Source organism: Ictidomys tridecemlineatus, chromosome 11, assembly GCF_052094955.1.
Source record: "Ictidomys tridecemlineatus isolate mIctTri1 chromosome 11, mIctTri1.hap1, whole genome shotgun sequence".
Taxonomy (NCBI): Eukaryota; Metazoa; Chordata; class Mammalia; order Rodentia; family Sciuridae; genus Ictidomys; species Ictidomys tridecemlineatus.
In genome coordinates, this window is record NC_135487.1 from 28,502,655 (window position 1) to 28,514,124 (window position 11,470).

At 42.7% G+C, this 11,470-nt stretch overlaps 1 protein-coding gene and 1 pseudogene across 14 annotated transcripts in view; one reads left to right on the top strand and one right to left on the bottom strand.

Moving 5' to 3' along the window:
- The first annotated feature begins 2,973 nt into the window (after positions 1-2,973).
- Positions 2,974-3,702, top strand: LOC101965493 (programmed cell death protein 10 pseudogene; annotated as a pseudogene).
- Positions 3,703-6,853: 3,151 nt separating this feature from the next.
- LOC120890731 (protein L-Myc) overlaps positions 6,854-11,470 on the bottom strand; it is a 39,179-nt gene continuing 34,562 nt past the window's right edge. For all 14 annotated transcript variants that reach the window (XM_078026017.1, XM_078026007.1, XM_078026014.1 and 11 more), the window contains one exon: positions 6,854-9,401. In XM_078026017.1, the coding sequence (XP_077882143.1) occupies positions 8,803-9,300 (498 nt within the window). In that variant the 5' untranslated portion in view covers positions 9,301-9,401 and the 3' untranslated portion in view covers positions 6,854-8,802. The remainder of the gene's footprint in view (positions 9,402-11,470) is intronic.

Consider the following 11,470-nt stretch of genomic DNA (forward strand, 5'->3'; position numbering starts at 1 on the left):
CACAAATTCTGGCCAGAGTATGGTGGGCATTATTCCCCCAAGTACAGTGGCTGTGAATAATCATAATATCTTACATTGTTTTAACGAATTGCTATTTCCATTGGCGATTGGCCAGTTCAAATGTGGGACATCAAAATTTTTGAAAACAAGTAAGGAGAAGAAAGAGAGTAGAGTTCCCTTTTTAAGTTCCAGTTCTAATTTCATGACTCCTTCAAGCTCTCTCCTTTTCTCTAGTGACTTCTCAATCTGGGTTTTATTCTTTTTTTTTTTTTTTCCTGGTAGTACTAGGGATTGAACCAGGGACGTACCAGGGATGCTCTACCATGAGCTATGTCCCCAGCCCTTTTTATTTTCTATTTTGAGACAAGGTCTCTGGCTAAATTTCCCACAGTGGCCTCAAACTTGTGATCCTCTTGCTTCAGCCTCCAGAGTCACTGGGATTATAGGCATGAACCACTGTGCCCAGGCCAGATCCTTACTCATCTTTATCTCTTAAGTCTCAAGGTGATGTTTTTCATTCAAATCCCTTTCTAAAGCTCCAAAGTCACGCTTCCAACTTTCTGTTGGTTGATTCAGTTTAGATGACCCCATCACCTCAATCTCATTGTATTCCAAACCACAGTTTTTCCCCCGACTTCCCTATTTCACAAAATTGCAAGAGGATGTTTGCTTCTGAAAGGATTCCCTTAAAAACCTGGCGTAGCCCTCATTTTGTAAAAATATCAGACTACCCAGCTAGCAAATCAGACTGTACCAGATTCTTCTCCCCTCCCCAAGATTGATACATCATTCCCAACTGCTCCTTGCCATCGATGTTCCTACAGCCTAAGACATCCTCCTCCTCAGGACATCCTCCTCCTCTTCACTTAACCAAATCTTAGCTGTACTTCTAGTCTGAGTAATCTCCAATAGGAATTTTCCCAATGATTCCAGCAAATGAAGTTTTCTTTCCCTTCTTAGCTGTAATCCTTGTTTGACACACACATTGCCTCTTTTGTAATCATCTTTTTTTTATATACCTTTATTTTATTTATTTATTTTATGTGGTGCTGAGGCTTGAACCCACGCTAGGCAAGCGCTCTACCGCTGAGCCACAACCCCAGCCCCCTCTTTCGTAATCACCTTTGCAAGCTCATAAACTTTTAGAGGGAAGAAACTATAACCTCATTTATCATTGGAGACACCAATCTACACACTTATACCAATTTTCCTCTAAGTGTGGCCTCATGAGTCCATTACCCTGCTGGCCTGTTAGCAGTACAAATTCCTGGCCCTGATCTACTGCAGCAGACTCTTGGGGGTGCATAGACACACTCAGGTTTGAGCATCACTGCCTTAACAAGATTTGCTTTGAGTACTTACTAACTGGATGGAGTCAGTTGGCTCCACCAGTATGTAATGAAGAGCAATGGAGAGTCTGTGTGTTCAACACATTACAGACACACAGCCTCTGCCCACCATGGGCCAGGGACACTAGGGACCAGAGGCTCAAGTCTCTGTCCTCCCTTCCTTCTCTATCTCAATCTCCCTAACCTGGTTACTGCTTCCCTTATGATTTGCCACGCCTTGAGGTATCAATGTGTGTGTCCATTTGCTTTAAATTCTCCTTCTGGGAAGATTTCTTGTTTTGACAATTCTTTCTGTCCATCACTTTCAAATATGACTAATCTGTATTCTAGGTGTGACTTGTTAACATGGTTTAAAGAAGACTAATCATTTGCTGAGCACTTACCATCGCTCACAGCAACTCATCAGAGGAGGTCCTATTATTTATACCTACTTCATAGATGAGAAAACTGGAGCTGAACAAGGTTAATAACTTGCCCAAAGTCATGCAGCTAAAATACTGCACAGTCAAGACTTGGAACTGAGATCAGTTGGGTGTGGGTGACCACTTAACCATACTGTTTCTGGCAAGTTTAAAGGCAATCCAGGCACATCCTGGACCCCTGGCATTGAGGTTAATCGTTTAATAACACGCCTGATTAGAGACTTTAAGAACATGTTTACATTTCCTTGCCAAGGGACTGGTAACATTAATACAATTGATCTCTTTGGTGTGAGTAGTTCTAAATAAATAGACATTAACAAAAGCAGCCCACTGGGTTTACAGTAGAAATATCCACACACCAAGGGAGATTTAGCTGGCACGTTTAGATACCTTCCTCTTCCTCCCCAGTCACCCAGTCATCAATCGTCTCCCAACTGGTTTTTCTTTTTTGTTTTTTCTTCTTTTTCTTTCTTTCCTCCCTCCCTCCCTGCTTGCTTGCTTGCTCGCTTGCTTCCTCCCTACTGGTGATTGAACCCAGGGGTACTTAACCACTGAAACAAATTCCCAGTCCCTCCACTTTAAAAAAAAAAAAAATATATATATATATATATATATATACACACACACACACTTTCTAGTTATAGGTGGACCCAATATCTTTATTTTATTTTTACATGGTGCTGAGGATCAAATCCAATGCCTCATGTGTGCTACAACTCCTGCCCCTACCAGTCCTTTTTGTTTTTTGAGTCAGGGTCTTGCAAAGTTGTTTAGGGCCATGCTAAATTGCTGAGACTGTTCTCAAACTTGTGATCTTTCTCCCTCACCCAAGTCATTGACATTACAGGCATGAACCACCACATACAGCTTCAACTGTTTATTTCTTTCCTAGAAAGGAACATCTGTCACTCCTAACACCTACCAGATCAATAAAGGTATTCTCATCCTCTTTTCCCCTTCTAAAGTGAATATTCTGGAATAACCTGACCTTGGAAGCATTTCAGACAAATTCAGCTCATCTAAGATAGTTTAATTTGTCTCAGTTCCCCCAAAACAATTGCCATTAGAGACAGGATTAAAAAGGCACCTTAGGGGGTCCTTCCAGTGTCAAAGGAGTGAATTGATCTGGGAGTTGAAGAGGGCTCCAAAGGTGGGAGGTGAAGTCAGTGCCTTAGTGCTGGTCTGTATATATTTTGTGCCCAGCTGTTTTATAATCCACAAAAAGAGAAGAAATATTGCAGTGAATGAAGATTCCTCTGCATTTTAGCATTGCTTTTTCTACTGTAGTTGGTTTTTGAATGAGGATGACAATGGAAGAGATGAAGAATGAAACTGAGACCACTTCTATGGTTTCTATGCACCTCTATACAGTCATGTATCCTGTGTTCAATGAGCTAGAAAGAGTAAATTTGTCTGCAGCTCAGACACTGAGAGCTGCTTTCATTAAGGCTGAAAAAGAAAATCCAGGTCTCACACAAGATATCATTATGAAAATTTTAGAGAGAAAAAGTGTAGAAGTTAATTTCACAGAGTCCTTTCTTCGAATGGCAGCTGATGATATAGAAGAGTATATGACTGAGCTACCAGAGCCAGAATTCCAGGATCTAAATGAAAAGGCAAAAGCACTTAAACAGATTCTCAGTAAGATCCCAGATGAGATCAATGACAGAGTGAGGTTTCTGCAGACAATCAAGGATATAGCAATAAAAGAACTTCTTGATACAGTGAATAATGTCTTCAAGAAATATCAATACTAAAACAGCAGAGCACTTGAACCAAAAAGAAAGAATTTGTAAAGTACTCCAAAAGTTTCAGCGATACTCTGAAAACATATTTTAAAGATGGCAAGGCAATAAATATGTTCATAAGTGCCAACCGACTAATTCATCAAACCAAACTTGATACTTCAGACCTTCAAAACTGTGGCCTGAAAGTTGAATATGGTGAGAGATGTTCTCAGTGGCAGTGTTAAACTGCCTTAATCTGTAAATTTTAAAGTTCGTATAAATTATCAGGCCCCCTCCTGAAGGGATCTAAACCAGGATGTTGAATGGGATTATTGCCATTTTACACCATATTTTTATAAAACATAGTTTAATCATAATCTCACACTGAAGATTTTGCATCACTTTTCCTATTATCATTCTTTAAAGAATTATAAGCCAAAAGAATTTATGCCTCAATGTGTCATTATATAACATTCCTTAAAAGAAATGTAAATTGTGGTGTTTGTTTCTGACATTTTAACTTGAAAGTGATATGCTGCAAGATAATGTATTTAACAATATTTGGTGACAAATATTCAATAAATAGTTTGCATCTTTTTTTTTTTTTAAAAGAAGGCACCTTAGTCTTTTATTGACTAATAGAGAGGATGGCCTCTCTTTCCCATATCAAGTATGACTGCTCAGCCACTCCTTATTGGCTACATGCCAAGTTGGGCATGTAGTCCCTTAGGTGTACTATTCAGAGACCTACCTAATTTGTAGAAATTGTTCACTGAAGCCCAGGAATAAACTCCTGGCTATTTTCAGACAAAGATAGAGGTTGGAGTCTGTAAAAATGAGCTAGGAAGGAGCTTAAAATACTTCACATTCCAGAAACACCCTCCTTTCCCCCCCAGGAGATGGCTTTATTCCCAATCATTTCTCAGCAGAGTTGACTCAAAAGGAGCAGAAACTTGGAGCCAGGCAACTGGTACTAGCTGTGTGGGCTTAGACAAATGGTTTAAATATCTGAGCTTCAGTTTGCTTATCTGTGAAATGGAGCTGACACCATTCGCTCACTAGTTATTTTAAGGATTAAGATATGCAAACAACTGGCATCAGTGCCTGTCCCCAAGGGTCTCCGCCATTTTATTGAATGCCCATGAATTCTGTGGAGGTCTAGTAAAGGGAGAAAAGTCTTACAAATTAGTAGTCTCTTGATAAAAGGCCTTGAGCTGGGATATAACCCAGTGGTGAATGCTCACTTTGAATGTGCAAAATGCAAAGCCCTGAATTCAATCCCCATTTAAAAAAAAAAAAAAAAAAGGAAGATAAAAGGCCTTAAAAAAGGAGAATAGGGCTGGGAGTGTAATTCAGTGGTAGCATGCTCTGGGTTCAATCTCTAGCACTGAAAAAAATAATAATAATAATAACAAATTGGAGTTTTAAGAAAAGTTTTCCACTATTCCAAGTCTATTTTTATAAAACATCCACTTCAATTCTCAGTTTGTGAGTAGGGGTAGTGTGGGGTCAAGTGGAAAGTTTACCTGATAAGAGACTGAGCAGCCTGGGATCCAGATTTGACTATGATACTTGAAGCAGAAAACTCCCTGAGTATGAGAGTTCCATATGGCAGATATTGCTTACTTACCAGGTTGTGGTGAGGGGTACCTTATAAATATGAGGAATGAGAGTAGCTTCTTGACCCTAGGAGTTAAGGTAAGCAATACCAACCTGAGTCCCAGCTATAAGGTGGGATTAGTAGAGGCCAAGAGGCCTCTCATCTTAATGCTGATGACCTTTCCAAACAGCAAATTTTTTGTTTTGTTTTGTTTTGATTTTCAGTCCCAGAGGGGGCCTCTTTGGAGCAAAACTATCCAAACCCTGCAACAACTGCTACATAGTAGCTGGACATAGAACATTTGCTCTACTACATCCCAGTAGGTGGCAGGCCCAATGACCCCAAAGACAGTTCCAGCAAGTAGTTTAAAGTGATAGAATTCCATGTTTACTTCCTCCACACACCCTATGCTGACCAAGCAAGCTGATAATTATTATGTAGTGGTTGAGACCTCTGGCTCTGGAGATAGGCAGAGCTGCATTTAAACTCCAACATGCTCACTTAGTATAACTGTGTGACCTTGGTTAGTTTTGTTTACTCCCAGGACCTCAGTTTGCTCATCTTTAGTCCTGGCAACTCTTGGTGGGGCTTAATGTGAAAGAGTGAGCAGAATACTTAGACATAGGCAGTGCCCCATAAGGAAAAGTCAGTGATCATTTCTCCCATGTAGCATTTACAGCAAGTTTATGAAAATATGGGCAAGAAAGAAAGCCTTCATTTTCCTGTCATTCATAGAGGAATAAAAAAGTCATGTCGCAATGAAAATTCTCAGAGTTACTGAAAAGATCTCATCAAAAGTTCATCACACCTCTAAACAAAAATAGTCCCATCCAAGCATCTTGGAAGGTTGAGGCAGGAGAATTACAAATTTGAGGCTAGCTTGGGCAATTTAGGGAGATCCTGTCTCAAAATAAAAAGGACCTGAGCTAGCCAGGTGCAGAGGCGCATGCCTGTAATCAGAGCAGATTGGGAGGCTGAAGCAGGAGTATGGCAAATTTAAAGCCAACCTCAGCAACTTAGCAAGGCCCTCAGCAACTTAATGAGACTCTGTTTCAAAATAAAAAAATAAAAAAAGCTGAGGATGTAGCTCAGTGGTTAAGTGTCCCACCCCTGAGTTCAATCCCCAGTACCAAAAACAAACAAAAAAAGGGCCTCAGGGGTGGGATTGTGGCTCAGTGGTACAACACTGGCCTAGCACCACATATAAATAGATAAAATAAAGGACCATCAACAACAAAAAAATATATATTAAAAAGGGGGGGGGCTAAGTAAGATATATCTCAATGGTAAAGCACGGCCTATCATATGCAAGGCCCTGTGTTCAATCCCCCATACTGGACACAAGTAAAAACATAAAGAATATAAGGCTTTATAGTTCAGAAAACAATTGGAAGTCTACTTCATTTGAAATCTACAACCACTATGTGAAAATAGCATTTATTCCCATTTCAAAGATAAAGAAACTAGCATTCAGAAAGGCGAAGCTAAGAGGCCACAGCAGTGTGGTGCTGGGATTTCAAGCCTACTTTACAAATTCAGCACTCTTTACAATTCACAAGAGAATTTTGTTTTCACTAAGTACTGAGCCTACATTGTTTAGACATGTCTGAAATGGCATTTTAGGAACCCAGAGTGGAATGACCAGGTTAGCAACATGATTGGAGAAATGCAGCCAACTGGATCACTTGTGGCTACCCTGAAATAGCTTTTCTTGATTCAGGAGGACTGGCATTGCATAAGCTGCCACAACTCTGACATATTTGAGAAATCTTTTATTAGAAGATGTCCCAGAAGGCAACAGTTTAAAATCAGGCAATCAGTAATCACAACTAAATACAAAATTTCAGGTAAACTTGCCTTTCAAAATAAAATCAGATCCTTGCAACAGAATTGCCCAGGAGGGTTTTTTTCCTTGTACAAAAACAGTTAACACCACTTTGCAAAATGCATACAAAAATACAGTATAAAAAAAAAAAAAGACTCACCCCAGCATAATACCCAGCAGCAGCTTATAAAACACAAGCCATCAAGGTGAGACATTAGTAACCTACTCCCCTCCCCACCTGTCCTCCTAAGACAATTCCAGAAGTCAGCTGGCTCCTGAAAATCCTGCTCCAGAAGGTAGAATGGCTAGTTCCAAAACTTCCACTGGGATTCTGAGGCCAGGAAGCCAACTCAGAAAGAAACCATTGTGGACAGTGCGTTTGGAAATAGCAGCTGGTTTTACAGAGCCTCAAACTGTGCTTTCCTTCCCCCCTCCCCAATTCCAAACCCAGAGCCAGAAGGCACCTGCTGTCCTGGGCAGCAGAGAGGCTGATCCTTCTTCCAGGACAGGCTTAGGGGTTCCTGTGCTTGCCCACATGACATTTGCTGGGTTGGGTGACTTTCCCAGATAGGAGGCTGTACCTGGATTCCACTTAGAGCTAGAGAGTCCAGCTGGGGCAAAATCCATTATGCTTGGTTAAACAGAGCTCCTGCAGGAGCTTTTAAGACCCACCAAGAAATAAGTCCACCTTCTGGAGCACTGGATGAGTCCTAATGGCTCTCAGAACCTCAGTAAGGCCCAGATTCTGGGAAAAGGATCTGACTCATGTCAGACTATCAGGGAACCAGGTTGGTGGCTATAGAGCCAGCAAGCTCCTTGGAGTTGCATGAGAAGGACAGGTTTGCACAGTTCCAGTAGAACTTCAAACGGAGTCAAGGATTGAGATGAGAGGCAGGTAGGTAGAAAGAGGAAGAGTTACAGAGTGCTTCCTTCTGAGGTGCCTTATATCTGCCTTGAGAAAAGATCCCATGATGGGCCTCATATGCCCCTTGTAAAACACCTGGGCAGGGAACAAGTTCATGAGTCAGGACTCCAAGCCTTTCCCAGGCCCCAAGCCAGGATCCATTTTCCTGTTTCTTGGAGGAAATATTTCTGACCTGTGGGAAAGGGCACTGTAGAGCCTATTGCATAACAAAGGCAGAATGAGTCAAAAAAGTCCTTTAAGTAAGGACAGAAAGGTCCCTCCTTCAGAGAGGGCCCAGAGGGCTCTAAGACAAAGAATCTGAGGCCAAGCTCTTTAAATGTTCTCAAGATCGCAGCATTCAGAGTGGGTAGAGAAGTGTCGCCTAACATAATATATACTAAAGATTTGCACTCCTTAGGTACTGTAAAGTGTCTGACAGTGAGGTAATGGTCCATGTTGTTCAAGTCTGTGAGCTTGCCTTCACCCAAGACAGCTCGTGTGTCTCCTGGAAAAAGGAGCCTCAGGGAGAGCATCCAGGCCCAGCTGTCCTTGCATCACCCCCAGAGACACCAGCGGGAGCATCCTTTCCTAGCCTAAAGCTCCTGCAGTGTGAGATTTCATGCAGGCTGGACCCCCCCACCCCCAACATCCACCACCTGTTGCATAGCATCTGTCAGCCTTTTCTTCAGAGCTAGTGAGCTAGGCAGACCCCAAGGCTCCTCAGTCAGCTGCCTGCTGAGAAGCCAAAGGCGCCAGAGAGGACACAGCACTCCCATGAGTCAGGAAAGAGGGAGAGCCGTTTCAAAGTTTCCAAGAATGCAAGCCCTTATTGTGTGTGCACTGGCTGCAATGCATTCTGGGATCTACTGTTCAGACTGTCCCACCGTAACCAAAATGTGCAAATTACTAAAGGGGAAAGGGAGGTTAAAAAATACACTGTCTTTGTAAGACAGAAGAGTCAGGCTTTTTGGTCAGTTAGTAGCCACTGAGGTACGCAATTCTTTTCTGCAGTTGCTGCTGCCGGCACCGGAGCTGCCTTTTCTCTGTAGCCATCCTCTTCTCAGCGCCCACCAGGGCTTGCAAGTATTCCAAGGCCTTGCTCAGGATCACTACTTTGGGGGCCTTAGAGCAGCTGGCCAGGGTGGGTACCTGGTCCCTCAGGGCTAAGAACCGAGAGCGGAGGTCATTTCGTCTTTTGCGCTCCAAGAAATTATGGTTCTTCCTCTTGGTCACATCCTCAGTATCAGAACTGACAGGTTTGGGATGGCAGGACTGGGGAGTCTCACTTTCCACAGGTGGGGGGCTCACAATCTCTTCATCCTCCTCATCCTCCTTCTCTTCAGGGGCTTCTCTCTCCAGAGTTTCTTCTTGGGGACCCCTCTCTGGAACCTCTTCTTGGGAGCAACTTTCTGGAGGAAAACGGGCAGCATAGTTGTGCTGTTGCTGATGGATGGAGATGTGGAAGTGTTTCATGCAGGGATCCAAAGGATCTGCTCTCACCGTGATGGTGACTGGCTTCCGTATACCCAGAGACTGTCTCTTCTCCACTGTCACAACATCAATTTCTTCACTCTCTGTCCAAGAGGAGAGATCAAGAAAAGAAATACATCCCATGAGAAACATTCGTAGATCCTACAGCTTTAGCTCTCTATGCTGGGACTTAGGAATGAAAGATGACATTTTTCCCAATTTAGATATCTAGAAATTGAAGTGAGGAGAAAGACAGCTGATTCATGGGGGTAAGGGCAGAGTGAAGGAAAGGAGGGGAAATAAGCAAGAAGAAAAATATTCTCCAATTTCCTTTTGCAAAGCAAGGCTTAGATAAGAACAAAAGGCAGACCCAAGCCAAAAGCCCCCAGTCTGCAAAGGCTCTCCCCTCCCCCACTGAGGGGATAGAGAGAAAGAGCTACCGGCCTGGGACAAAGTTTAGCTATAAAGATCTTCCCCAGTCGGGCCTTTCATGCCCCATCAGAATTGTAAATGAGGGGTCTGTGGGCAGAGCTGCCCTTTGTTCCTGCCCAGCACAGCCTGCACTTGGGAATTGTTACTTTTCACAAGTTATAAATCCTATTATTCCCCCACCTCTCTATTCTGCCATCTTTTCAGTTGAAGATTCAGAGAGGGAGAGCAACAACTATCCCTCCTCACCCACAGAGGGGAGGGAAAGGTTTTCCCTTAGGACTATTTTGCTCCTGGGTTCAATGGGTTTCTAAGTCATCCATCATTAATAGGTCCCCTACCCCACCCCTTTTCTGGTCCAGAAGAGAGTTGGAATCATAATCACAGGTCGGGAAAAGCTACAGGAACTTCACAAAGGTAGCGACCATTTCCAAGCAACCTGCATCAGAGGGAGAGAATGAGCAGCAGCAGAATGACCCAGATACCCTGACAAAATACCAGGTATCTGGAGACACCTAATGTATCCTTATCCTTCCCTGGCTAGAAGGTCTGTTAGATTAACCCAACCAAGGGAGAGACAATTGGGGGGAAACCCTTCTGCTCTCCACATTTTGCAGACCCCACACAGAAGGCCACCTTAATGCATTCCCATCCGACAACAGAAGAGCTCCGTTCTCAGCCTCTTTTGCATATCAGGAAGCTTGAGCCCCTTTGTCAGGAAGGCTTCCATTGTGTGGACAATCGCATTATTTCTCCATTAATAAAACCTGACCATTCAGCCTTCCTGGCCCCAAAGCCTGTGATTGGCTGGCTAGGCTGTGTTTGGAATGCTGTTTTACCCAGCCCCTAACTCCTATTGGCTGAGCTCTGCCGTCAATCACACTCCCCGCCCCCCCCATTGTTTGCAATCTGTTGCATTTTGTTCTAGGCCATGTGGCCTGAGAGTGAACCAGGAGCCCACAAACAGGTTCGGGTTAAAGGGCAGGTCAGAAAATGATTTAGGAGGTTTCCCTACATCCCAAACCTTCAATTTCAAACCTCATGGCTGGGATGCCTCTATCTAAAAAAGAAAAAAAATGTAATACACAATCCTCTTTTTCAGAGAGTAGCACCTATTCTACCCAGTAAAAGCCCTAAGTAGGACAATCAAGTACAAGTACAACCCCCTCATTTGCAAAAAGAGAAACTGAGGTCCTGATCACGAAGTTCACATATCACCTTTGTAATGTTCTGGATCTCAAAATTAGCCTTCTAAAACAATGCTCTTTCCACTTTACCACTCCACCAGTCTTTGTAGAGATACATCTTTATTGATCTCAAAGATTCTCATTCCAGACATTAAATAAACACAACCTCTTGGGTGTAACAAGAAAGCAGGTTAAAAATGACCTTAATACAGGTTAAAAATGACCTTTTTTTGGGGGGGGGTGACTTTTAATTTTTCTTGTTATCTTCATTTTCTTCCTTAAGGGTATGACAATTTCCATGCCCTATTCCCTAATTCCCTCTCAAATGTTCACATAAAAGTTATTCTTAAAAGCTACAGTGAGTTTTCTCTGTCCTGATTTATATAGGTGTGCAGGCTAGCCTCAATCTATACCCTACAAAAGCATCTTTCCACTATTTCTCATAGATACAAGTGTCTAAGAGGTTGGGATAAGAATCTGGTGGCATAGGATGCTCCGGTCTGCACTCATCAAAGTTTGCACTTGCATCAAGGATGGGGGAGGAGTAAGTGGAGCTT